Raw genomic sequence first — 27,224 nt, 5'->3', positions numbered from 1 at the left:
GGAGGCCAGTGAAGGGGGTGATGGTAGTGAGCAAAGAAGCGTAGTCAGGATGTGGGGCCCAGCCCGATGAGACCCTGGGAGGCCAGCCCACTGGGAGAGGGCAGAGCCCTGTTTCTCACAGAGACAAGCTCCTGGAGATTCTGACTTAATTGGTCTGGGTGTGGCCACTCCTAGACACTTGCTGGGCAACTCTAATGTGCAGCCAGCTAATTGAGAAGCGCTGGTAGCCATGGGGCACCAGCAGTCCCCATTGTTCAAATGAAGGTTTGCCTCCATTCAGTGGTTGGGCCTCACATTCTGCAACATCCCAGGTGATGCCCTTGTTGCTGGTCTAGGCTCACACCTGGAGTAACAAGGACACAGAAAGATCCAGTTGAGAACAGGGAAGGAGGGACTTTGTCTTGAGGACCTGCATTCGCAGCAGGAGCCCTTCTTTTTTGCCTGCCCTTTCAGGAGGCTGCAGGCCCTGACTGGAAATGTCTGCCTATCTGCATGTCTGCTTTGACTCTGGAACCTCTGCGCCTGTGCACCCCTGTCCCTGCACAGACATGCTCCCTCAGTCACATTCCCAGATGTAGGTCACCCTCTGAATGGGGGTCCCAGGAGGGCAAGGATGGTGAGGTCTGGGCCTCTCTAGGTCTCCAGGATGAGGCTGGTCACAGACTGAGCCTCCCATGGTTCTGTGAGTGAGGGAAAGAATGAATGAAAGAACAAGGGCTGATTGGCTGAGGGCATAAAATGTAAGCTAAAGGACTGAATGAATGACCACAGTGACTCTCGACTCTCAAGGCTCTGCGAAGGCTACTGGGTGTGGACAAACCCAGTGCAGAACTCCGAAGTTTGGAAAGTCCTTCCTTAGATGAGCCCCTGCAGGGCATGATCTGGGCATGGTCCCCAGGGGGCATATGACCCCCTCTCCTCTTCGTGTTTTGTCCCTTTCTGGAGGCTTGAACCAGTGAACAAGGGGCCGGTGGCTGCACCTGGAGCTATGGAACTGGAAGCCTGGAGAAATGAGCTGGGTCCAGGGTCTGCCTCAGGGAGCTGAGGATGTTGGAAGGGGTTTGTTGAGGTTTTGAACGTGTGGGACTCAGCAGTCCAGGGAGGGAAGCCACTGGGTTCCAAGTGCACGTGGGGAGCAGGAGCTAGTGCTCCCTATCCCTGCATAAGTTGGTGCTGCCCTAATGTGGGGGGTTGGGGTTGCAGTCTCTGGTACAGCCACATGTGGCCTGAGAGCAGCAGGAGGGCTGGGCATGTGGGCAGCTGAGGATCAGGAGCTGGGGATGGGATGGGTGCTAGGGCCCGAATCAGGAGCCTTCACTTCCTCTCCCAGTCCTGGGTGAGGGTAACTGAGGGGGCACTCCCAGCGATGGAGTTGGTGCTAGACCACTGCCTGGCAGTGGACGGACACCAGGCACACCTCAAGGGCACTTGGCTCACCTGTTCAACATGAAGCTGCAGTCTCTGGACCCACCTGCCTATGTTGGGGCAGTTGTACAAGTGCTGGCCTTGATCAGCAGGCTCCTCTCATTCTTCCTCAGACTGACGCTCCTGGGCATCCTCTGCTGGGCCCACTAGGACTCAGCTTTCAGGCATGCTGGAGTCAGGATAAGGTAGGGGAACCATCTGTGGGGTCATAGTCTGGCCAGAGGGAGGGCAGGGGCTGCAGGAGCCTAGAAGGGACACTGGGAGCAGTAATGCTTCTCAGGCACATAGATAAAGTTGGATATGAGTTGGGAGGGGTGAGGGAGGAGGTGTTTTAGGAGTGGGCAGCAGCCCACATCAGGTTGTGGTGACCTGGCTCCATAGGCCTCAGGGCAGCTTCCACAGGCTCTGGAGGGCAACAGGAGCTGTGGACCCTTTGTACTCATGGGAGGGGTGACTGTACCCATGTAGGTGATGAGGTGGGGGTGGGGGCGTATCTGGACCAAAAATGGCCCTGGGTCTCTCTGGAAAGTCTGGGAAGTGCCATCACCTAGATCTGGGGGTGGCTGAATGAAGGACTTGATGGGAAAGGAAAACTACTGGGGGCTGGCAAACCCCTTGTATCCTAAAGATGAGTTGGTGACCTAGGGAACCTGGACCACTAAATCTTGTCCCTGGAGATGCAGGAAAAAGGGAGAATGCCTTTGGGGCCCTGCTACCTGGGTTTTCTCATAGGTAGTAACCATGCCCAGCTTCCAAGGTGGTGTGGAATCAGCAAATGACTTGGAACTGGGCCTGGCTAGAATCATGGCTCCCTTAACTTACCCTCCTGGCCTAACCTTTTGTATCTGTAAAATAGACCCCTTGCCCTGGCTGGTGTGACACAGTGGATTGAATACTGGCCTGTGGACCAAAAGGTTACCTGTTTGATTCCCAGTCAGGGTGCATGCTGGGTTGCAGGCCAGGTCCCTCGTTGAGGGCGTGAGACAACACTACACATTGATGTTTCTCTCCCTCCCTTCCCCTCTAGAAATAAATAAAATCTTAAACAAAAACCCCAGGCCCCTTGACCCTGCCCATCTCCTCCTGAGGTTCTTGAACAGGTCCAGGTAGCCACGGGGTTTGGTGGCCAGAAGGATGTGAAGACCCCTCCCTCTCTCCCCAGTCCCTCTTTGAATCCTCAGGAGGACTCCAGGGTGACCATGATAACACCCATTTTAATGGATGAGGCAGTTGAGAAGTAGGGAGGCTGAGTCTCCCTCCCCAGTACCACAGTCATGGTTCCAAGGCTTCTAGTTTGGAAACGGGGAGTGCAGGGGCCCTGGAGCCCCATTCCTTGATGGCACATTGAGCCCCACAGCTGGTACTGAGTAGCAACCACCTCAACAGGGGCCTGGGGGTGCTTGTTCACAGGATGTCTGTATTCCTCAGGAGGCAGAGAAGGAAGGAGATGGTTGGTGGGGCCCTGGGAAGGCATGGGGAGGTTCAAGATGGGGCTTCTGGGCTACTAGGGCAGGCTGTTCATTTGGGATGCTGTGGGAGCCACTGAAGGTTTTTGGAAGGGGAGAGGCACAATCAGAAAAGACTGGTTTTTCAGGGGTCTTCAGACTGGGGGGAAGGGTGGGGAAAATTGCTTCAGGTGCCCCAGGAAGGGGAGAGGGTGAGACATGGGCTAGGGTACTATGAGGCTGGAAGCCAGGAACACATGGGATTTCCATACCCAGAAGCTGGGCCCACGAAATTTTGGTGGCAGCAGGGCTGAAACAGCAGCATGGCCAAACCCTGGCCTGAGTTTGCACCCTGACTCAGAACTGATTCCCACGAAGAAAAGGAAGAGGGGGACCAGAATGGGGAATGGGTAAAGAGAGAAGGGAGCCCAGGCTCCCCAGGGCTTACCTTGACCCACTCTCCTCCTCAGAGTTGGGGCAAAGGGAGGATGCAGCAGGACAGGATGAGGCCCGAGTTCCAGCCTGCCAGTGCCCTGATTTGGTGCCCCAGCCCTGCCCTACAGAGAGGAAGCCCTACCATCCTTTCCCCTCCCTGTGAGTCACCATTGGTCTTGGGTCCTGGGGGGACTCCAGCTGAGTCAGTCCCAGCACTTTCTCAGCATCAAGCCTCCCTGCCTGTGTTCCCCATGGATGCTCAGTAGTTTAAATGGAAGGCAGGAAGGGAGGGAGGGGGAGGGGAGGGGAAAGAAAACAGAAAAGAAGCCTTGGCTGGTGTGGCTCAGTGGATTTAGCACTGGCCTACGAACCAAAGGGCCACCAGTTTGATTCCTGGTCAGGGCACATGCCTGGGTTGCAGGCCAGGTCCCGAGTAGGGGGCACACAAGACATTGTTGTTTCTCTCCCTCTCTTTCTCCCTCCCTTCCCCTTTCTCTATAAATAAGTAAGTAAGTAAGTAAGTAAATAAATAAATAAATAAAATCTTAAGAAGAAAAACAAAAGAAAGCAAGCTGCCAGGTGGACAGTGAACAGTACTGAGCTGGAGAATAGGTCCCATGTTAAGGTGACAGGGGAGGTGGGATACAGGTGGATGTTGATGGGAGGCCTGCCCTCTCCCAAGTTGGGTGGGGGCACCCAAGACTGCTAGGTAGGCTGCTGTGCATCAGAGGGCAAGGGACACAGCACAGGCCAGTTCATTGTGCCTTTTATTGTCCCCCCACCCCATCCATTTCAGGCCCCCCTAAAATTACAAAACTACCCACACCTCATGACCTCTATGACCTCTGTGCAACAGGGTTCAGAATGGTGAGAAAACTGGACACTCCCCTTCAGAGAGCAGCAACGACATCTTGGGTGCAAGCAGGGCCCGGTCTGGGTGGGGCAGAGGAGGAGGCACTTGAGCCTCAGTGCATCCCTTACTTTGGGGGTCCCTCGTCCTCCCTATCCCAGCACTCCCAGACCTTACCCGCCGGGGCCTCGGGTTGTGGCTGCTGGGGCACCGAGGCCACGGGGGCGGTAGGGCGGTGGTCCTCCAGGTGTAGGGTCATGGCGGGGCGCGAGGCCGTGGAGAAGGCGCACTGCATGCACGAGTAGCGGCCACGCGTATGCTCCCATAAGATGCGGCTCGGGGCCACATGCCCTGCGGGCAGGTGGGCCCGTCAGTCCTGGCCCCAGCCCAGAGGTCGTGTCCACCCAGAGGACGGTGGTCACGGGCAAGAGCGTTTCGGACCCTTCCCCACCTCCCCATCAGCTCGCGGGTGTTGGAGGGTCTGGCCTGGCTTCCCCCAGGTGTGTTCCCCCTGGAATTGGGGACATTCAATTTGATTTGTGTCCCCCATTCCCAACCCCAGAACCCCTGCAGAGCACAAGCTTTACACCAATGAAGGCGCAGGCTAGTAATTTTTAAGGAAAAAATCCTGTATTTCAGGGCTGGCACTACTGCTTTCTAGTATTGGGTTGGCCAAAAAGTTTGTTTTTCACCAATAACATTATTGAACAACATATTCACTGTTTCTGTTCCACTACCTTCTGCCACCTTTCAGGCACCTTCATAATTCCATCTTCCCAAAACTTTTTATCTTTTTGAGCAAGGAACTGTTCCAGGTACCTTTTGCAATCTTCTAAGGAATTGAAATTTTTTCCATTAATAAAATTCTATAAAGGCCAAAATAAATGGAAGCCCTTAGGTGCAATATCTGGTGAATACCGTGGATGAATCAGAACCTCCCAGCCAAGCTGTAACAGTTTTTGCCTGGTCATCAAAGAAACATGCGGTCTTCTGTTATCCTGATGGAAGATTACTTGTTTTCTGTTGCCTAATTCCGGATGCTTTTCATCCAATGCTGCTTTCACTTGGTCTAATTGGGGTCAGTACTTATTGGCATTAATCATTTGGTTTTCTGGAAGGAGCTTGTAATAGAGAACTCCCTTCCAATCCCACCGTATCACAGTAATACCTTCTTTGGATGAAGACCGGACTTTGGTGTGGTTGTGGTGGTTCATTTCACTTGTCCCATGATCTGTTCTGTTCCACATTATTGTAAAGTATCCTTTTCACCACCTGTCACAATTTGTTTTAAAAACGGAATGTTTTTGTTCCATTTAAGTAGTGAATTGCATGTGGAAATATGGTCAAGAAGGTTTTTTTCGCTTAACTTATGTGGATCCCAAACATCAAAGCAATGAACACAACCAAACTAGTGCAAATGATTTTCAACACTTGATTTGCCTATTTGAGTATGTTGGCTATCTCCCATGTGGTGTGATGTTGACTGTTCTCAGTTAATGTCTTGATTAGATCTCTTATCAACTTCAACTGGTCTACCTGACCATGGAGCATCATCATCCAGTGAGAAATCTCCAGCACAAAACTTCACAAACCACTTTTGACACATCTGATCACTCACAGCACCTTCTCCATACACTACACAAGTCTCTTTTGTTTTAGTTGTATTTTTACCTTTCTTGAAATAATAAAGCATAATATGCATAATATAAAAGCATAATATGATGAAAATGTTGCTTATTTTCTCCCATCTTCAATATTAAAATGACTACACAAAAATTCATCAATTTTTATAAGTTTTTTAAAATGCATGCTGATATGACAGCTGTCAGAATACAATCTAACAGAATTGTTTCGAATGAAGTTAAAAACAACTAAGTGCTACTAGAACCATCTTACAGGGAAAATAACCCAAACGAACTTTTTGGCCAACACAATCTCCTGGGCCTGGCAGAGTACAGGACAGAAACCCTCAACATCCCGCCCTGGTGGTCACCTGCACGCACCTGAGGGCGCATCGGAGCCGCCCTGGGGTCTCCGAGGACTGCCTCCTGCACCTGCAGTGAATGGACGGGGTCAAGATCAGAATTCAGCAAAGGCAGAGCCCATTCCACCCTTCTAGAGGTCCTGCCACTACACTCACCTTGGCTCTTTTTCCACACGGCGGCGCTGGAGGCTGGCAGCCCAGGTGCAGCGGCCAGGAAGGGGCGCAGGCGTGGGGGGCTTAGGTCAAAGGGTGTGGGGTTCAAGTAGGGCAGGAAGGGCCCAGTGGGGGCAGGGGCGGGGGTCATGAAGGGCTCGAGAAGCGGAAACTGCAGGCTGGGCGCTGATGCAGGATCGGACTCCAGGGGGCGTTCTGGCGCAGATGGCTCCTTGTCGAGGGCTGGGGGTGGTGGTGGGGCTGGGCTCTGCCCTTGCTCGGCGCAAACATGAAGATGCTTGAAGAGTGAGCGGTGCGTGCGGAAGCGCAGAAGGCAATTCTCACACCTGGGGTGGGCACAGGGCTGGGCTGGATCTCCGGGGGACCAAGGATGAGCCTATAGGATGCTACCTGGGGACCCGCCTAGAGAGTGTGGTAAGGGAACCCGCATCCAAATCAGATCCCCTACCTGCGGGGCAGGAGCTTGCCCTAAGCACCCCCCTACTGTGGTGGCAACCCATCTAGACTCCTCCTCAAGGGAGCCCTGGGAAAACGAGGATGAGGTCTCAATTTTCATTGAGACAATCAACTTTCCTCTTGGGGGTGAGACTGGGCAGAGCCATACCCACGTGAGCCCCCCCCCCCCCCCCGCCCCCTTCCAGTCTCCTGGACCTGGCCCTAGGTACCAGTCTCCCTAGTGCAGATAAGGGCAGGGCTTGCCCAAGGTCACACATCCACTTCCAGGTCAAACCCCCCGCCCCCCCCAACTGCTGCCCCCTACCAGAAAATGGAAGGGCCTGGACCCCAGGTACTGGCTGCCACACCAGGAGCAGGAAGAGCTGCCTGGGGCCTGGTCAAGGAGGACCAAAGGTTGGGTGGTCAGGGTCTCACTTGAAGTAGCGATTGGGTTTGTAGTGCAGCTTGCCATGGGCCACCAGTTCCTGCATGCTGGGGAAAGTCTCCGTGCAGCTCAGGGCCGAACAGCGGAACAGCTTGCCTGGCAGGGCAGGGGTGGAGGACAGAGGAGTGGGGTGGGGTGGCCAAGGGTCAGCCTGGGAACTCTGTCTGCCTCCCACACCAATATGCTTCTCACCCCCTACCCTTGTCCTACCTTCCAGGGACTGTGTGGGTGGGCAATGGGTGCGAAGATGCTGTGCCAAGTCACGAATGCTGGGGAAACTGAGGCAGCAGCCAGGGCTAGAGCAGGGTATCTGCTTTCCTACAGGATATACAGAGCAGGGTTGCCCATCCTTCCTGCCCGCTCCCCCCACCTCCCCACCCCCAAGTTTTCCAGAGCTCTGCACCAGAGAGGCATTTACCCTATGGTTTCCTACTGGGGCCTTTACTATCTGCCTCCTCCACCAGACTCTGCTGCCAGAGGGCAGGGGCTGAGTTGGCCTGGCTCATCACTTGGTGCTCAGTAAATGGCAATTCTCTCTAGATAAGCCCCAAGTATGCAGGTACTCTGCACTCTTCACTCCAGGCCTGTGACCCCACAGAAGGCCCCATCACAGGTCACCTTGTGGTGGGCGTCGCCTGGGAGGCCGAAGGTCCTCACTGGTCCCGGAGACTGTGCTGGTTGAGCCAAGGCTGGGTCCAGAGCCAGGTTGTTCACTGTCTGGAGCTGAGGAGGAACCTTGCTGGGCCCCTTCAAGCCCTCCACGGTCCCACACTGGGGGTGTGGCTGTCTGGTCTGGACCTGATTCCTCCCCCATTGAGAAAGAGGTAGCTGCAGCAGTCACACCTGGGGATAACACTTCCTTGCCAGTCTCACTGGAGCTGGGCTCTGCAGTGGCCAGCATGTCTGGGCTAAGCCCAGAGGGTTCCTCCTCCTGGTGGAAGAAATAGGTGGGCAGAACCCTTCTGGGCCCAGAGTCTGCTGGGGTCAGCCAGGAAATCCCCCATCCCCAAGGCTGTAGTGCATTCCTGAAGCAGCGAATGCCCTCGAGATATTAGCCCCCACTCTAAGGAGTTACCATCAAGGGAGGGCAAGGTTTGAGTGTGGACTGAGTTCCTGTCATTTATCTCCATCCCCAAGCAAGGAGTTAGTTGGGAAGTGTTCCAAAAGTAGAAGGGGACATCTGTCAGGAACTGCCCATTTCAAAGCAGCAGCCTCTCCTCCCGCAACTTGGGAAACGAGGGAAGCCCCCCTACTCGGTAGGGGTGTGGCCTAGGGAGAGTAGGCGGAGCAAATGCTGTGAAGGCGGAGCTCTGGACAGGACAGGGCTAGGAAGATGCCGATGGGGCCGGGGTGCCCAAGTGGATTGTTTGAGGATATATATATCCTCATGTATATATCCATACACACATACCCCCTCGGGGCTAGAGCTGTGCAGGCAAACTTGAAGATGCTGGAGGACCGGTTGCAATTAGGCCAGGGGCGGAGCCCGAGCCCTGTGGGCGTGGCCCAGTCGAAGTCCGGCCCGGAAGTGGGGGGTAGGGCGCTCGCCGAGTGACAACTAGCGGCGGGGCGAGTGCCAGGGTGTGGGGGCGGGGTCAGCTGTTGGGTGTGTGCGCGACGGGACCGCTCCCCGCCAGCCCTCGCTGGCTCACCGTTCCCTTGTCCCTGGTGCCACGCTCACCATCCTCGGCCGCGTTAGGCCTCCTGTTCCCGCAGCTCCTGCAGCTCCAGCTGAGGCTGTGGCGAGTCCCTGGGCGCCCAGGGCCCGCGCTCACGTCAGCGCCATTTTCCGCCTTCAAGCTCTCGCGAGAGCGTGGCGGTTCTGCGCACGGCCCTCCGTGAGGAGGCGGGGCCTGGTAGCTAGGGTTCTCTTGGATCTTAGAAGGAGCTCCGGCGGCGAACGTGGAAGCCAAGGGCCACGGCAGTTTTAAGAGTCTGAGTGCTGAGCCCAGACTGGTGTGGCTCAGTGAGTTGGGCGTCCTCCGCACACCGAAAAGTCGTCTGTTTCCCGGGTCGGGGAACGTACCTGGATTGGCACCAGGCTCCCGCTAGGGGGCGTGCGGTAGCAACCGAACTCGCACAACGATGTTTCCCTCTTTTTCCCTCCTCCCTTCTCATCTCTCTAAAACTAATAAAATCTTAAGAAAAAAACCTGTGCGCTGAGATCTGGGATTAAAATCTATCCTGGCCTATGTATTCGCCTGCAAAATGGGCATCTTCATCCCCTTTGGTTCTGTCACCAGCCCTGGAAAGGCGATTCTTCTTTTTGGAAAAGGTGATGTTCAGTGGGCAGCCACTTTGGAAAAAAAAATTGGCAATGGCCATCAAAATTTTCAGTGCATTTAGTTCTGAAATTGGAGTGGGTCCGTTGTAATAGCTAAGGGCTAGAAGTAATCTGTCAGGAGAGGTGTGTTTCCAGGAGGATGGCACTGGTGTCCTGGCATGAAATGAGTCACCTATCCAACCTAATGTGTGCTAGGTTCTGGGGGACTCAGACGAATAGCACCGACAAACATCCCTGTCCCCTAGGGCCACTTACATTTTAAAATGGGGAAACAACATAAAAAAACAACAACAAATACAGAAAATGGCCTTAGATTTTGTTAAGTGCTACAAAGAAAAAAAAGAAGAATGTGATAGTGCTGGGTCAGGGAAGCCTCTGTGAGGTGATTTCTGAGCTGCTGCCTGATAGGAAGGCATGAGTCATTGGAAGGTGATTGAGGCAGAGCACTCTGGAAAGAGTGGGTAGTAGCTGGTGCCAATGTCCTGAGTAGGGGAGGGGAGGGGAGGGGAGGGGAGGGACAAGTTTGTCTTTTTCAAGGAACAGTGAGATCAGTGGATGCTGGAGCAGAGTGGAGGCAGGGTGTGGAGGTCAGAAGGTGAAGATGGTGCTGGGAGAGTCATACAGGGTCTTGTGAACTGTGGAGAGAGGACTGTGGTTTCTATTCTAGACCCTGATGAGTTTCCAGTTAGGGAAGGTACACCATCTGATCCCTGGCAGTCTTTTGGAAAGCGGGCTATTGAGGGACAGTGAAGTGGATCTTTGATATCAGCTCTATAATACATTATTTAACCATTCAAGAGGTGTCTGTTGAGTTCTAAGCAACTGTAGACTATATGCAAGGTAATTCCATCTGTGTACATAAGATGTACCTATGTACTTTTACATGCAGAGAATACCATTAGAAGGATACATTAAAAACTGGGGAGGGGAACTTTTAAGGGAGGGAGAGGTAGATTTTTCAAGCTTTTATGCAGTTTGAATTTAAATTTTTTTCTTTTATCTTTAATACAGTTAACAACTTCAAAAACAAGCCATTTTGATGCAGGGTGGAGAAGTGCATGTGCAGGGGAGATTGGTGCAATCTGGGGAAGGGTTGGGTGAGGCCTCAGAAAGGAGAGGGACCCACGGAAAGGAGGGGCTGGACTTAAGAAATTTTGTAAAAGAGTCAACAGGATGTGGGCTGTGTGGGCAGGGCCAAACTGACAGGTTTACAGATGCTGTCACTTAGATGTGAGAAGCTATTAGAATATATTAAGCCCACTCCTTTCTTTATACTCACTGTCCCACCCAAACCTCATTCATCCAACCTATCCAGAAGGCCCTACTTCCTGCATAGGTGGTGCCTGCCATGGTTTGGAAATGGAGAAGCCAAGGGGCTGTACCCCAAAGTACTTGGAGGGCAGCATCCTGCAGGGTAAGTTTAGGGCATAAAGGGAGACGAAGCCCTGATTTCCTCTCAGCCCCAGGAAATGCCCAGCTGATGAAGTCAGTGGCTTATGTGGGTTGTCCTTCCCTTGGCCTGTCCTCACATCTAAGTCTTGCAGCAAGAGATGTGCACCACTGTGGTTGGGCAGAGTGGGCAGATAAGAGATGGAAGGAACCAGGGACATTCAAGGAATGGCTAAATGCTTTTGTAAAACAACTGGCTAACAAAAGGGCTGTTGAGATCCAGTTGCAACCTTGGAATTTTTTTCCCCCAGCCAAACTTAGCTTCCCCAGATAGGTACAAAAGAGGGAGGATGTGGATCCTGCAAAAGGCCCAGCTGGCCAGTCAGCCCCTGTCCCCTCTCTGGCTCAGTCCTGACCCCACCATTCTCCCAGACTGGCCGCTCTTTGAGGGGTTGAGCACAGAGGAGGTGTCCACCAGGAAAGCCAGGATCTGTAGGCTCAGACCAAGGCAGAACTCTGAGCTGGTTTCAGTTACAAATGCATGGAGTTCTCAAAGGCTTAGACTTCAGCATGGGTTTGGAGACAGCTGGGGAGACCAGTAGCCAGATTGACCCTTTCACCTGTGACCATAAATGCAGAAAGCCAGGGCCTTTTAATGTCAGAACTGGTCCTGACCCCAGGGGAGTGAGGGCTAAAAGGCACAGACATGGGGTAGGAGGCAAGGACTAACAGTGGCCCAGGGTGCGTTGTGGGGGCCATGTGGGACCTGCCTCCTCCCTCAGGGTCCAGTCAGGTCACAGATGGGTTTGGGGGCTGTAGATTCAGATCTGACAGGACCACCTGACCATTTTCTGTAGGAAAGCTGGATACAGCTTCTAGAAGCTGGCAAGTGGACAAACTGAAGCTTTTTAAGTCTTGACTCTGGGACTCTTGAAGTGACTCAACCTCAGAGCCTTCATTTTTTTCCATTTGTAAAATCGTGCATTTGCTCTTCCTATGTCACCAGGTTTTGAGAAGTTTAGCACTCAGTCAGTTCATACTTCTACTAAACAAACATTTATTGCCTCAGTGAAGGGAGCAGGAGGGAGGTCACGCTTGTCAAGGCCTCCTCACTTTGCCCCATGCTGAGAAGACATGACTCATTTCATATAAGGCAGCTGGGAGGTAGGCTCTGCTATTAGCCCTGTGTGACACAGGAGGAAATGGGTGTGACATGGGAGGCCAGGGCCCAGGGGTGGCTGCAGAGGTGACCCTTAGACTCACTCAGGGCCTGGGCTAGGCTGGAGGCCACAGTACTAGACCTGCTGGGTAATGCAGTTAAGGGAAATGAGATCCCTGCCAGCAGGGTCTGGCTCCCTGGCAGGCAGAAGAACAGTATCCTGGGCCGATGGCTCAGATCTTCTCCACATAGTTTCCAGGGAAGAGGCCCTCCTGGCCATGCAGTCGGCCTTTCCACCAGCCAGAGGAATCTGTGGGAAAGAAGAGAGTGTGAGGCACTGCCCAGCCTGCCCCAGAGAAAACCACGCTGGCTTACTGTCTGTCTTATTCATTTCCACTGGTTTGGCATAAGGTGGAGGCTGAAAAGAGAGTGACAGAGGAAGGAAAGGAGGGAGGGAAGGAGGGAGGGAGGGAGGGATGACCACATGGGCTTTCCTTGTCACTGGCTCACACTCCATCATTTTCTAGACCACTTACTTTCACTCTTCTCTCATCATCTCTGACAGGCCCCTCCTCTCAATCCCTATGGTGGACCCAGGAGGGTGTACCTATAAGTGACCTCCATGAGGCTTCCCCACCCACTTGCAGAGGGTGCTCTTGAGTCCCAGGCCCCTCTGGGGGCAGCCCAGGGGTCTTAAATAGGAAGTGGCCTGGGCCATCCAGACATGGGCCATTTCCTACTCACAAGGGGTCTCTGAAGTTTTGCTATTAGCCACATAACAAAAATGGGGTACTAAGTGTGACGAATTGAGACCAGGTTCCTGGGCAGCCTGCATCCCAGGCCTCTAGCTTATATAGCTACTGGCTCAGAAAAGGGCATCTCTCACTGGGCCTGGAAGCTTGCTGGTAGCCTCTGTTCTCCCACCAGAGGGGGCTGCCTGGTTCTGTCAGGGTTCTGACTATTCCAATCTCTGTCCCCATGCACACATACCTTCCATGAGGATCTCAATGACTTCATTCACGTTGAAGCTCAGCTCATCCACATCTTGGCCCACATACTGGTACAGTGCCCGGCACCTCGGGCCATGCATTCTTGGCTGGGGCTTGGGTCGGCCGACACCAGGCACCGGCCGCTGCCCCACACTGCGCTTCCTCTGCATGCTGTGAACACAGGGGGTGTCCTTCATAGCCCTCCATATTCCCCACTGCCTGCTCACCTCCTGGGGCTGCCCTCCCACCCCACCTACCCGGCCACACCCTGATCAGGCACATTGAGGAATTCTGTGTTGTGCTCTGAGGGGGGCCGTGCCCGGGGTCGTCTGCTTGCCCTCAGGGCTGAAGATGGAGGTCCTTGGGGGGGCCGCTGAGAGCTCCCTCCAGATGTGATCTCCAGAGGCAGAGGGCCCCCTCTGGCAGAGGGAGGCACCCCATTGTGGTGCAGACCTGTGGCAAGAGTGAGAATGGAGACATTTATTAGGGTGCTGCTAAAAGTATCAGGGAGGATTTGATTCCAAGTTCTCAGTCAGAGGGAGGAAGCAGCCATACTCTCAATCCAGTATGGAAACCGGTGGAGACAGGGACCAGAAGGGACCAGAGAAAGGCTCTGCAGGAGTAAGATTTCCTCCCACATGCTTCTGTAGGAGGGCCTTTTTGGGTGGGTCTTATGAATAGGAGCTCAAGTGTAGTGGGAATTTGAGAGATAGGCAGAGCAAACAGACCCAGCAAAGGCCTGCAGGTAAGAACAAATTTGGTAAGTTGGCAAAATAAGATGTAGCTTGCACGGCTAGAATGTAGGATGAGAGGAGAGAAGAGGTCAATGGTTATAGCAGGGGTCAGATTCCGAAGGGCTTTGAATACCCAACTAGGCTTAGCCTTTGTTACATGGGAGATGGGGAGCTGTGGAGAGCTCTGGACAGAGAAGAGCGTGGTCAACTCTGCTTGTAAAATCTGCTGACAGTAAGTCTGGCTTAGGTCATAGAGCCCACAAGAGGCAAGGGAAAACACTTAGTGGGGGCGTCTCCTCACCCCTGGGGGGCCCAGGGGCTGCCCGGGAAGGGGCCTGGGACGACCTTCGAGGTTTTCCTTGGGCCACTCCTTTCCGGGTAGGCTCTGGAAAGGAAAGGGGAAAGGATGTAGGGATTAGAGTGGTGACCAGGCCACACCAGGCTTTTGGCCCCTCTCTCAATTCCAGTCAGTTTTGGCTCAGCACCTCCCAGTCTCGCTGGCTCCGCTCAGTGATTGGTCTCTCTCGTCCAGGACCCACCTCTCGGTGGCTCCCTGGGCCCGCCCCAATCTTTTAGCCCTCTCAGGCTGTGTCTGTTGGCCTCGCCCTTTCCAAGTTTCTCGCCCAGTCATTGGTCCTGCCCTCTAAATCTCTCTAGACCCTCTCCTCCAAGGCCCTCACCCACTCTAGGCCCGCCTCACTGGCTCCACCTTTTAAGCATTGATTGGTCGCTTACTGGCCCCGCCACTTTGGCTCCGCCCCCATTTCTGTGCAGACTCACTAGAGCTTTTGGGCAGCCCGTCACCCACGCTGACAGTGAGGGCACGGCCGCTAGCCTTGAGCACCGCCATGTCGCCGGAGCCACGTGAGAAAGTGACGCTGCGGGTGCCACCTCCGCCCCAGCCCTCCTTCTTCACCCGGAACTGTAGTCTGTGGGGAGAGGAGGGAGCTGTGGGGGCGCTGCCTCCCAAGCGGGAGTTCAACTCCCCTCCCCACCCCATCCTTGCTCGATCCGTGGGGTGGGAGAGGGTTTTGCTGTGCCTAGACTAGCTTGAGGATGGTGGTGGGGGAGGGCCATTACGTGTCGCCGAATGTGAGAGGCAGGGGCCTCCGCGCTGCCTCCTCGAAGCGCTTGCACAGGAGGCTGACAAACTCGGTCTTGAAGATGCTTTCCAGGAAGCTGTCGGCAGCTTCTTCTTGGAGGATGAAGAAGTCGTCCTGTCGCGTGCTGGGGGAGGGGCAGGAAAAAGGGCAGGTGATAGTGAAAAGTGAGGGTGACAGAAGGACTGACATGTGAGATGTAACGGGGGAGGGGCAAGTAAGGGGCAAGTGAGGAGTTACACAGGTGGGGGAAAACGGGAGAAGTGTCATAGAGCTGGAAAACGTGGTAATAGAAAAGGGTCAGGTAGGAGTCAGGTGAGGGGACAGGTGCCATTGGCAAATAAGGATCATGAGTGTGGAGGCAGGTAAAGATGACAGGTAGGGCCAAGAGAGGGTTGTATGTATGAAAGTAGGTAAGATGGTCAGGGTTACAGATGAGGTAACAAGTATGAGGACAGCTGATAATGACAAGGGACAGGTGAGAGTGACCATGGGACAGGTGGGTCTCTGGCCTCACCTGAGGGAAACTCCCCGCAGGGCTTGGATCTCCAGCTTCTTCTTCAGGACCTCACGCACCTGGCCCTTCTCAGGTCCCTTCTTCACCTTCTCCCGCCCGATCACATATACACATCTGGGTGTCAGGATCAAGTCCCTCTTGATGGGCTGTGAGGATGCAGTACCAGAGAGGATGATGACAGGAGCCCTGGGCATAGGGATCAATTTCAAGGAGGGGATGGCACTGACAGGTCAGGTGGATAAGGCTGTCTCCATGTGAAGGTGTATGAGTGGTTATATTCTATAATAAATAGGTTAATTAAGAGTATATTGACTAGAGGGGGATGTCTGGGTCAGTGAACAGGTACAGGCTAGGTGAAGATAAACCTGCTGGACGTGGGTGGCCAGGCCAAGTGAGACTACCTATGGACAGGTGTATCTGGGCCATGTGAAGGTGTGTCTAATGGACAGGTCTATTTAGACTAGGTGAAGGTGTGTGCATCTAATGGATAGATGTGTCCAGGATAAGTGAGGGTTACCCTGTGCTCAGGAATTCTGGGTGAGGTGTATAATTGTGGACAGATTTGTGTTACTGGCTAGGTGAAGATGCATCTGACAGATGTGTGTTTAGGCTACACATGGGCATATTTGATGGACAGATGTATCTATGTTAATTGAGCATGTATTTATAGGCAGGTATGTCCTGGTGAGGTGAGGGTATACCTATGATGGGACAGGTGTATCTAGGCTAGATGACTATATATACCTGTGGACAGGTGTGCCTGAACCAGGTAAGGGTGTACCTGTGGTGGGGGTGCTAGGCTGGAGCCAGGGTTCTGGACATACCCACTCGCTCGTGCCTCACCTTGAAGCGGCGGTCATATTTGGTGACTGAATCTGCAAAGTCCACTCGCTCCCTCTTGCCTAGGAACTGACGCAGCTCTGGCCGCTCCTCTAGTCCCAGGTAGTCCCCAACAAAGTTCCTATTGATGCTATTTCGTCTCCGCTCCTTCTTGTTCAGCAGGATGTTGGAAGCTGTGGGGACACAGGGTCGGGGCAGAGGTTGTGGCCTGGCTCTTCCAGGTCCATCTGTCTTCACCCTTAGCCTCTCACCTGCAGCCTCTCACCTTCCTCTCGCATGTCTTCATACTTCCGGATTGCCACATGGCGCCGCCAGGCCTTCTGGATGGTGCGGGCAAAGCCATCAAACTTGCGCTCTCGCATCTCCTCGAGAAGGAAGAGCTAGGCGAGAGGGAGGAGTGGTCTCCCCAGGGCCACAGTCTCCAGTTTTCCCTGAGCCCATCCCATCCACATGCTCTTACTCAAGGGCATCTACACACATGCTGTCATACTATGGTAAAAGATTTCTTCCTCCAAATGACGTGACCCGGGATTCCCTCCCAATATGTGGCACAAGCCCTGCATCAAGTTATAAACGGCTTGTCTGGTTGGGTTCAAATTCCAGCTCTGCCCATTATTATAGCCGTGTGGTCTTCCAAGAGAAACAGCACAATGTCACTACTTCTCACACTGCTAATTAGGCTATGTCATACCTTTCATATGAGGTGCACCTCAACTTCAGAGATATTAGACATGTGAATCAATGTGCATTTTAGAAAAACAAAACTGTAAATGTAAGCATCCAATGTATAGGACTGTGACGTGACTGGTGACTCTGTGGTTGTGTTGTGTACAATCTGCACAGCCATACATGGCGGTCTGAGAAAGAAGCTTTCTCAGGAAGTAGACTTTTGAGTTTTAAGCGTCTTGGACCAAAGGGGGCTTAGGGAATAAATTATATTTGATCAAGTCAGAGTGGAAATGCCATGAAAGATGTCTGTTATTTGGAATAATAACAGGTGAACATAATCAAGGAGAGGAACCCACTGGATATGAAAAGTTATAAATCTACAGTAATAAAAACAATGGGTTGCTGGTCAAGGACTAGAACAATCAACTGGAATAGCACAGATGGCTTGGAAACATCCTAACTCAAATATACATTTAGTGATGAAAGGGACAGCACTGTCAATAAGTGAAGATGGGAAATATTAAAAATAAAATTGGACTTTGTTTAGAAAAAGAACACTTCACTTGGAGGGATTTCTCAAACACAAATATCCACCACTTGGTTCACATGCACTTTAAACTATCTTGGAAGATTTTTAAAGCTGTGGGTGTTTATAACTGTTCATAAAAGGTGGGGAGTCTTCTCACCAGGAAAAAACTCCAACAGTGCAGTTTCATATGTTGCAGGGAGTCCAGTGGTTTACATATGTATCCTTTTGTTTCTCTAATACTCTATGGTTGGTGGGTCTGTGTGCAAAGCATGTCTGAGTAATGCCTCATGCAGGCTGTCTGGAGGGCTTGTAATTGCATTTTGTGGTTTGCTGAGGAGGGCAGGTATGAATAAGTGAAGACCAGCCTGCAGAACTGGGAGTGAGCCAAATAGAAACCTTTTCTCCTTAGCTGTTCAGGGAAGATGAGACAAGTGTCCCCAGTCTCATGATTTCTGCCCAATAAAGAGGATTTTTTTTTCCATTTGGGAAATAGACCATCCTGTCTACAGAGTTCAAAATGCATTTCCTTCAGGCTGCAGATGGCAAGGGTAGGTGTTGCCTAAGGGGGCTGAGACAGGACCCTGGTAGGAGCTTCTCCTGGGGGACTGGGTTCATGTCCACCCAGAACCTGTGAATGTGACCTCATCTGGAAAGAGGTCTTTGCAGATGTAATCATGTTAAAATAAGGTCATACTGGAGAAGGGTGGGCCCTAAATACAATATGAATGGTTTCCTTATAAGAAGAGGGAAATTAGGACCCAGACACACAGAGGAGAAAAGGCCATGTGATAACAGGCAGGGATTGCAGTGATGCATCTAAATATGAACCTGGAAATGCCAAGGATCACTGCCAACTACCAAAATTAGGGAGAGGCAAGGAAGGGTTCTTCCCTAGTGTCCTCAGAGGAAGCATGGCCCTGTGACACCTTGATTTTGGATTTCTAGCCTCCAGAAATGTGAGAAAATAAGTTTCTGTTGGGTTAAGCTGTCCAGTTTGCGCCACGTGGCTACAGCAGCCATGGGAGACGATACATCTGGGATGCTGGGAAGTGAAGGCCGACAAGTGGATAACATGTCCAAGGATATATTTTGCATCCATGTTTATAAGAAACAGTTCGATTCAGAATCATCTCAACATAAGTGCATTTGTGGTTGAGAGAGGCTCCAACTCCATTAGGTTTATTTATCCCCTTGATCAGTTTTTGATATAACACCATTAAACTGTTTTCATTTTACTGAGAATTTTCTCATCAGGATCACTTTTATTTCCTGTGCAAATTTTCAGTCTTTCTTTTGTGTTATGAATATTTTTGAGCAAATTTTTAACTTTGAGAATTTCATTATTCAAAGTGTAGTCTCAAAATGTGCAGTCTGCAATTTTTGTCAAAATTTGCCTTCTATGGTCTTAGCCAGTACTAGCTTTATTTTGTTTATTGTTCTCAGTGTCAATAATATGTTTCTTTCAGAGTCAGATTTTACAGTCTGCCAGTAACCAGCAAGATGGATTCTTTTTCTCACATGGATCTTCCTATTTTTCTTCCCCTCCCTCTATTTTTCCTTTTCTTTAAAGATTTTATTTCTTTCTTTTAGAGAGAGGGGGAGGGAGGAAGAAAGAGAGGGAGAGAAACATCAAAGTGAGAGAGAAATATCGATTGGTAGCCTCTCATACACACCCCCAGGGACTGAGCCTGCAACCCAGACATGTGTCCCAGCTGAAAATCGAACTGATGACCCTTCACTTCGTGGAATGATACCCAATTGGCTCAATTTTTTCTTTTCTTTCTTTTTTAAAAAAGATTTTACTTATTTATTTTTAGAGAAGAGAAGGGAGGGAGAAAGAGAGGAAGAGAAACATCCATGTGTGGTTGCCTCTAGGGCACCCCCTACTGGGGAATCTGGCTCCCAACCCAGGCATGTGCCCTGACTAGAAATCGAACCCGTGACCCTTTGGTTCGAAGGCTAGCACTCAATCCACTGAGCCACACCAGCCAGGGCTCCATTTTTTTTCTTACGTGTTATAAAATGAATTGTTTCAGGTGTGGTTTTAGCCATTGACAATTTTGGTTTGTGATAAGTTTCTATCAGTAACCATATCTACTTCAAATGCGATTCCATCGTTTATTTTTTGGAGTAAAGTGCATCCATAGGGTAAAGCTCTAGGACATAGATGTGGACAAATGTGGGGACAAAGATCTCCAACCTCCTACCCTGACTGGTGAGGCTCAGTGGGTTGCACATTGTCCTACAAATCAAAAGGTCACTGGTTCGACTCCCAGTCAGGATATGTGCTTCGGTTGCGGACCTGGTCCCTTGTTGGGGGCGTGTGAGAGGCAGCCAATCAATGTTTCTGTCACACATTGATATTTCTCTCCCTCATTTTCTCTCTCTCCCTTCCCCTCTCTCTAAAAATAAATAAAATATATATATATAAAAGATTTCCAGCCTCCCAAGATAGACTATTTTTGTAGTTGTGAAATCTTGACAGTGTCTACCCCTCTGTTGCTTTTGGTTTGGGAGAGAGTGGTTACTTGTAAGTATACTAACGTCAAGGGAGTCATCTCAACAACTTACTGGTTGTCTTCTTCAAGTACCCAAGGTACCAGCAGAGCGGGTGCCATGATCATGCAGGTGCTGAGGCACCTGGCTGGCCCTGCCCAGGCCCCATCCCTAGCACACCTTCCCTGCTATTCCAGCGTGTGCCTTGTGTGGGAGTGGGGGAGCTAGAATTTGCCAAAGAGTCTGGTGAAAGAGTTAAGCTAGTTGAGATGGTCATCTCCCTGTTTGCTTTTCAGCCTCACACAGAAGCAGGGGGCCAGGCAAGTCCTTAGGAGATTCCTTGGCCAGTTTTCTGTGGGATGTCATGTTTTTTAAAAAACTTCCCTCAGCTATCGGGAGGGGGATATAAGGGGACTAAATGGTAATGGGGAAAAATACAATAAAGATTAAATGAAAAAAGAAGACTTCCCTTAGCTTTACTGAGCTTTACAAAATTGACATATAATACTGTGGAAGTTTAAAGTGTACATGAGTTGATTTGATACATGTATATACTGCAAAATGATGACTACCATAGGTCAGCTAACACCCCCATCAACTCACATTGTCACCATTTCTTCTGTGTGGTGAGAACATTGAAGATCTACTCTCTTAGTGACTGTCAAGTGTGTGATACAGCACTGTTCCCTATTATCACTGGGCCCTACATGAGGTCCTTAGGACATAGTGTTCACCATGGCTTTTTTGTTTGTTTTTCCCTGAAATCAGAGGCAGTAGAAACTGGGTGGTGCTGCCAGCCTCTTGATAAAGGGCTCGCTGAAGGGACTGTCCCCACACAGTGAGGTTTGTCTTTTACATAGCAGGGCCGAAGATGGCCTTGTGTAATAAGATGGCCAATTTGACACAGCTCAGGCCCAGGGACTCACTGTGTTCATGGGTGGAGTGAAGGAAGACAAGAGGAAAGAGAACAAGACAGGAGAAAGGTGAGAAAGAAGGACCTGAAGGAGGAAGAAAGAAAGGAAGGAAGGAAGAAATAAGGGACAAAAGGACACTTTGGGTAAACTGTGGGTCCTTATTCTTTTCAAGGGTCTTGTTACCATAGGTGGCTACATCTTTCTCCATCTGCTTCCTGGCCACCAAAGACTGTCCAGCTGATTTAGGTTTTTCTGGTCACCTGCTATGTGTCAGGCATCGTGCAGTGGACCTCCTCCTCTGTCTCATCCTCACCCCGGGCCTGCAGGGTGGCTGTTACTCTCTCTACTTCCCAAATGGAGAAGCAGACTTGGAGGGATGAGGAAATATGTCCAAGGTCACACAGTGGCCTGAAGAGCAGGACCTGAGCCTATGCAAGTGACCCACGTGTCTTGTCCGTCTGTCTCTCTGACACACACACTTACTGACTCAGGGTTCTTGATGAAGACCTTGGTGCTGCCCATCTGGTACTGGTCCTGATCCATGTTGACAGCCCGCAGCAGGTGCTGGACCCCCTGACGCTCATCCCCACGCCACTGTGGCCATGTCTGGGGGGTCAGAATGGCATACCTGGTGGCAGGAGGTTTAGAAGGGTTTGAGAGGATGGCTCAGCTGGTTGTTAATCCACAGGCAGTGGTTGGGAGCCTCACCTTTGCAGGAACTTGGCGAACTGGCGGCGGTAGGCAAAGCCTGCCCGGCGTACCCTGATGTTCTCCTTCAGGCCCAGGTACTCCACCTGGTGCTTGACCCTGGAGGGAAGGCAGCCTGAGTCCCATGGTGGGGGCCTCGTCAGTCCTAGGAGTGGGAGGGGTTCTGCTGGAGGCAGTCTGGGTGATGAGGTCTGGGGTGGGGGGTTCAGTAAATCAGTTCTGTGGGGTGGGGTTTGGAAAGCGTCTGTGTTGGGTCTGGGGCCAGTCACAGACCCCAGGACTGGGGACTGTGCTAGTGCCTTGGTCATCCTCCAGTGGGTCTGGGGGCCACAGGGTTGGGGTATTGGTCTGTTCTAGGTGTAACTCTGAGGCCCTGAGGGGCTTTGCATTGGTCCTAGGGGTCAGCCTGGGGTAGTCCTGTGATGTCCTTCAACCCCAGAAGGGTTCTGGAGGGAGGGTGAGTCTGGGGGATAGGCACTGTGGACTGGTCAAACTGGTCAGGCTGAGAGCCAGACCAGGCTGGGGGTCACCTGCTCTCTTCCCAGTCACGGGGCCTCTTGGTTTCGTTGGGTTTGATGCAGCGGATATAGTGGGGTGTACACTTCTTCAGCGTGGCCACCAGGTCATTGGCTTGTTTCTGAGAAGGGGGAGAAGGCGGGGGGTTGGTGAACAGATGGGACCCTCTGGCCCCTTTCTCCTCCCACCCTGGATACAGACCTAAGAGATGGAGACACACTGTGGGCGGTGGGGTGGGGAGTGGGCAGCAGACAAATGTTTGTTGATGGAGTAGCTGAGCCCTCGGGAAAACACATCCTCTAGAACATTCCTGCCTTTCCTTTGGGAATCAGTATTTTGGAAGTAGGGAATCTCATGTGTGTGCCTGTGAGGCCAGCTTTGGGTTGTGCATTTCAGTCCCTAGTCAGATTCATAGAGGCAGAAAGTAGATGGTGGGTGGCAGGAGCTGGGGGAGGGGGACAGGGAGTTAGTGTTTAGTGGGGACAGAGATTCAGTTTAACAAGATAAAAAGAATTTGGGGTATGGATGCTGGGGATGGTTGCACAGCAGTGTGAATGTACTTAATGCCACTGAACTGTACACTTAATGGTTAAGATGGTAAATTTTATGTTATGTATATTTTACCACAATTTTTAAAAAGTGGTAAATGACCAAAAGATAAAAAAATTATTAAGATAATAGTTTACTTATGGATTTAGGGAGTTAGGGGTCATTGAGGAAGTTGGCTGCAGCCTCCTAACCCCGGAGCTGGAAGAAGGCCCTGCTGGACAGAAGGTGCCAGACAGGGCAGAGGGCCTGGAAAGGGGGAGGGACTGATGCAGGCCTCCCCTGGCCTAGCTCTTCCTTGCCCGCCCTATAGCTCACCTTGATCTTGGAGCCAGCAGTGCTGGGGCGGCCCTTCTTGTCCACATCCAGCTTTTCAGGGAAGAGCATCCGGAGGAAGGCTCTGGGCAACAGGAGAGAAGGGGCTAGAGGTGCAGCTGGACCTTGGAGTGCCCTCTCCTAGAAGGGGAGCTGTCTAGGTGCCTGAGACCCAGGGGGCATGCTGGAAAGTATTGTTTTTTTCTGAATGTGGAGGATGAGATGTTGAGAATTTGGTGGGTTGGTTTCATCCTTTTGGGTCTTTGGTTATTTGCTTTGTTACTTATTCCAATGACCACCCATGACTTGGGTAGCAAGTGAAGTAGAAAAAAGGTAAGTGAAGTAGGAAAATATTTCCCACGAAGCAGCATCTTCGGCAGCAGGGACAGGTCCCCATGTAGGGACCATCTTGCATGCACAGGTTTGCGTGCAGGACACAGATGCTAGATTCTGTAGCCCTGTTTTTCTTGGCCAGAGATGGATGTGACCCGTGTCTGTCAACAGGGCATCAGTTAAATACACTTTTGTTCATCGTGGCTCCCTCTCCCATCTCCTCAGAGAGACCTTCTCTGACCACAGAGTGAGTGGACTGCTCCATAGGCACGGAGTGTCCATTTGTGGGGGATGAAGAAGTTATGGAACTAGATAATGCTGATGGTTGTCTAATGCTTAATGCTACTGAATTGTACACTTAAAAATGGTGAAGTAGGAAATTTTGTATGTATTTGATCACAATTAAAAGAGTAAAGTAAAAAGAAAGAATATTGCCCTCTCTACTCCCTCTCCCTCGAGCAGTTTTTCTTCTCGGATGCTGCTGGCCTGGGAGCCCCACTTTGACAACCACGACTATGTGCCTTCCAACATGGTGGCCACTGGTTACGCGTGGTCATCAAGAACCCTGATTTTTAAAAGAGATATTATTTATTTATTTATTTTTTAGAGAGAGGGGCATGGGTCGGGGGCGGGAGAAAGAGCAAGAAAGACATTGATGTGAGAGAGAAATATCGACTGGTTGCCTGTTGCTTCTGCCCTGACCTAGGACCAAACCCACAACCTGGGCATGTGCCCTGACCAGGAATCAAACCAGCAACCTTTTGTTTTGCAGGATGACACCCAAGCAACTGAGCCACACTAGTCAGGGAATTATTGAGAACCTGTCTGAATTGAGATGTACTATTCTGTTAAAATACACACTGGATTTCAAAGAAGGTGCAGTGTGGAAAAAGTGAATAAAAGATAATTCATGAATAATTTAAAAATATTGATTGCATATTGTGATGATTATATTTTCTGTGTAGTGAGTTAAGGAAAACATTAAAAAAATTTACCTGTTTGCCTTTTTACTTCTTAAATGTGCTTACTAGAAAATGTAGAATGGTACAGGTGGTAGGGATGGGGATTGACTGCAGTTTGTCACAAGACATCTTTTTGTGGGTGATGCAAACAATGGCTGTCCAAGCCTGTAGTAAAAATCACTTCTTAAGTTGGGTGCATTTCATGGTATGTCAATTATAACTAAATAAGGCTTAAAAAAATTACATGGCCCTGGCCAGGTGGCTCAGTTGATTGGAGTGTTGTCTCATACACCAAAGGGTTGCAGGTTAGATTCCTGGTCAGGACACAAACCAAGGTTGCAGGTTTGATCCCCGGTCATGTATATACAAGAGGCAACTGATCAATGTTTCTCTCTCTCTCTCCCCTGTCCCTTTCCCTCTCTCTAAAAATCATTATATATATCTTTGGTGAGGATTAATAAATACTATGTGTGTAGCTTGAATTCTGTTGGATGTGCAATGTATTGAGCAGCACTGTCTAAGGCAGCAATTTTTAACAGGTGTGCTGCAAGAACTTTTAACACATGCAGTACATGACTATTTCATCATGGGCATTGACCTCTTTTCCCTTAGACTGTCAAATAAGAAAATGACAACAGCCAACAGAACAATAGTCATCTGGTGTGAATGAATCCAAATTATACCTATTTTTTTTGTCAGATCAATACAAATTTCTGTGTTGCAGAATTTTAGTAATTAGTGTATGTGTGCTATGAGATGAAAAAGGTTGAAAATTGCTACTCTAGACCAGTGAATCTCAAACTCTGACTTGCACATGGGTCCCAGGGGTGGGGTGGGGTGAGGATCTTGTTAAAATCCAGATTTGGGTCCCATCTGTCTGGGGTGGGGCCTGGGAGTCTGCCCCGGGAACTATCAGATGGCACCCATGTGGCTGGTCCAGGAACCACTGTCACCTCTTCAGGGCTGTCTGTGCTAGATTCTGTCTGCCTTATCTCCTAGTTCAGTGTCTGTCTCCCTGAGCAGCTGGGTTCTCTGATTTGTTGGGTCATCCAGCTCTGCAAATTCAAATGGTGCCTGGTCCAGAGCACAGCTTGAATAAAATTTTGAGGTATAAAAAGCCAAAATATGGCACCTGGCATGCAGCTGGGCAGGGAGATAGAGCCATGTGTGTTAGTACAGAAAAGTGCAGGGCATGACATGTTCTCCCTGTGTGGCAAGGGATGCTGTCTGTGCTAAATGCTTGGGTTTGTAGGTGGAGTGCTGGACATGTTACTGTTGACCAGAACCGGTCACTAGAACACAACCGCCCCAACAAAGTCTGTGCTGGGAGCTCTGGGGAAGATGGAGTGGTCCCTGGGCCATCCCCATCCCCAGGGGTGGATTCTGCCTAGATGTCCCCATGCCCAGGGCCACTCACTGCTCACTGGTCTGCATCAGCTCTATGAGGTCAGTGAAGAGAACATCTCGGTTCCTCTCACAAAAGCCGTGGACATCATAGGAGACCTGGAAGGTGGTGGCAGAGGGGGAGTGAGGGGTTGAGGTTAGGGTGGGTAGGGGGCTTATAGCCCAGGTGGGTGAGGGTCCTGCTTTGGGGTAAGAAAAGGGAGGCAATATATATGGTTCAGAAGAAGGGGCAAGGGCAGCAGCCAGGGCCTGGGGTCCCCATGGGTCTGATGTTGAAGGTGAAATCAGAGAGTGGGAACTGTAGTCTGGGTCAGAGGTGAGGGGAGCTGGTGTTAGGTCCAGGCAGTCTGGATCAGAGGCAGGGGGAGGGGATGGTTATAGCCCAGACTTTGGTTGTGGGCTGCAGCCTGGGCAGGAGGTCCTTAGGGTAGGGGTTCTGCTACTTAAGTTGGAGTTCACAGGTTAGAGCCTCTGTGTTGTGGTCAGTTGAGGGGATGGGAGGCTGTGTTGGGGGAAAGTTATGGCAGTGGCTGAAGATCCCCGGGGGACTTCGGCCAGGCTTGTAGGCTGAGTCTGCCATCCAAGGTGGGGGCTCCCCACAGTGCTAGCTGTGGGCATTCCCTGGCTCAGGGCACATAGGAGCCCCAGCCCACTTTAGAGGCTGGTGGGTTGTAGCAAGCCTGAGGACCCCTGGGGCTGTCTACTGCTCATGTTAAAGTCAATGGGAGAGTCTGCAGTCTAGTCAGCTGGGGATGGGGACCAGGGCGAGGGTCGGGGGTCAGTGGATTTCTTTAGTCTCAGGGAGGGGTCTCCAGGGGACTCCAGCCTATTTTGGAGGGTGGTGGCTTACAGCATGGGCCTGGGGTCTCCAGTTGGGGTCAGAAGGGGGTGGGCTATGTCCTGGAACACAGGGTTAGTGGGGCTTACCACTCACATTGGGGTTTGGGGGTCTGCTGCCCAATTTAGGGTCATTTGGAGGGAGTTTCTACCTTGCAAAGGGGAGTGGGTGCTGTGGCCTTGATCAGGAGCCAATGGGTTTCTGCAGCTTTGGCTGAAGGCACTGTGGAGGGCCAGGCCAGTTTCTGGGGGTCAGTGAGTGGGGGTCTGTGTTCCTGGTCAGTTAGAGTAACACTGGAGAATGGGGTGAGTAGAGTTCTGCAGTCCTGGCTGGGGACCTCTGGGGACTCTGTCCATTGAGAGGTTGGAGGCTGAGGCCTGGAGACCCCTGGGGTCTGTAAGGAGGTGCTGCTGGGGACCACTCAGGTGGTGGGGCATGGGGGCTGGGGAGCCAGAGGAAGTGGGGGAGGCGGGTGCATCACACCTTGCCAGCATAGTGGTGGATGACGAAGCCAGCGCTCCAGCTGTTGAAGTGCTCGTGGGTGCCCACGGCCGCCTGTAGCTTCTGCAGCAGCGTCTGGTCGGCGCCATCGCCTGTGGCGTGCATGGTGGCACACACGTCATCTAGGACACTCATGATGCCTGGGGGGCTCTGCGGTCATGGGGAAGCAGCAGTCGCTCAGTCTGGCCCTCGCCCGCCCCAATCCCATCACAGGGACCTTCACTAGCATAGGAGAGGGGGCTTCCAAACATAAGAGCAAAATGTGGTAGTAGGGCTGACTGTATGTGG

At 51.5% G+C, this 27,224-nt stretch overlaps 2 protein-coding genes across 3 annotated transcripts in view; both read right to left on the bottom strand.

The window, feature by feature from the left end:
- Positions 1-4,036: 4,036 nt before the first annotated feature.
- ZNF414 (zinc finger protein 414) lies at positions 4,037-9,017 on the bottom strand. 2 transcript variants are annotated; one of them, XM_045850597.1, is made up of 8 exons: positions 8,875-9,017; positions 7,812-8,124; positions 7,404-7,511; positions 7,184-7,289; positions 6,296-6,639; positions 6,159-6,209; positions 4,333-4,506; positions 4,037-4,238 (listed from the first exon to the last, which is right to left on the bottom strand). In XM_045850597.1, exons 1-8 carry the CDS (start codon positions 8,875-8,877, stop codon positions 4,165-4,167), a joined length of 1,173 nt encoding a protein of 390 aa, XP_045706553.1. In that variant the 5' UTR covers positions 8,878-9,017; the 3' UTR covers positions 4,037-4,164. The 2 variants fall into 2 exon arrangements, with proteins under 2 accessions (XP_045706553.1, XP_045706554.1); XM_045850598.1 differs by lacking the exons at positions 4,037-4,238; positions 4,333-4,506 and adding an exon at positions 4,764-5,427.
- A 2,886-nt stretch (positions 9,018-11,903) lies between these two features.
- Positions 11,904-27,224, bottom strand: part of MYO1F (myosin IF) — a 32,996-nt gene continuing 17,675 nt past the window's right edge. The window contains exons 14-28 of the mRNA XM_045850528.1: positions 26,919-27,086; positions 25,611-25,696; positions 22,902-22,983; positions 22,052-22,158; positions 21,522-21,620; positions 21,297-21,441; positions 16,471-16,585; positions 16,209-16,378; positions 15,366-15,511; positions 14,829-14,975; positions 14,529-14,677; positions 14,050-14,133; positions 13,272-13,467; positions 13,016-13,185; positions 11,904-12,335 (exon numbers count right to left, since the gene is read on the bottom strand). Coding sequence (XP_045706484.1) covers positions 12,259-12,335; positions 13,016-13,185; positions 13,272-13,467; positions 14,050-14,133; positions 14,529-14,677; positions 14,829-14,975; positions 15,366-15,511; positions 16,209-16,378; positions 16,471-16,585; positions 21,297-21,441; positions 21,522-21,620; positions 22,052-22,158; positions 22,902-22,983; positions 25,611-25,696; positions 26,919-27,086 — 1,941 coding nt within the window. The 3' untranslated portion in view covers positions 11,904-12,258. The remainder of the gene's footprint in view (positions 12,336-13,015; positions 13,186-13,271; positions 13,468-14,049; positions 14,134-14,528; positions 14,678-14,828; positions 14,976-15,365; positions 15,512-16,208; positions 16,379-16,470; positions 16,586-21,296; positions 21,442-21,521; positions 21,621-22,051; positions 22,159-22,901; positions 22,984-25,610; positions 25,697-26,918; positions 27,087-27,224) is intronic.

Source organism: Phyllostomus hastatus, unplaced genomic scaffold, assembly GCF_019186645.2.
Source record: "Phyllostomus hastatus isolate PE091 unplaced genomic scaffold, TTU_PhHast_1.1 phas_contig_81, whole genome shotgun sequence".
Taxonomy (NCBI): domain Eukaryota; kingdom Metazoa; phylum Chordata; class Mammalia; order Chiroptera; family Phyllostomidae; genus Phyllostomus; species Phyllostomus hastatus.
This window is presented reverse-complemented; position numbering and strand designations above follow the sequence as displayed.

Coding starts and splice junctions, on each gene's coding strand:
- ZNF414 (XM_045850597.1), bottom strand. Junction 7,290..7,403: donor ACCCACACAGTCCCTGGAAG/GTAGGACAAGGG, acceptor CTGCCCTGCCAG/GCAAGCTGTTCCGCTGTTCG. Junction 6,640..7,183: donor AAACCCAATCGCTACTTCAA/GTGAGACCCTGA, acceptor TGCCCACCCCAG/GTGTGAGAATTGCCTTCTGC.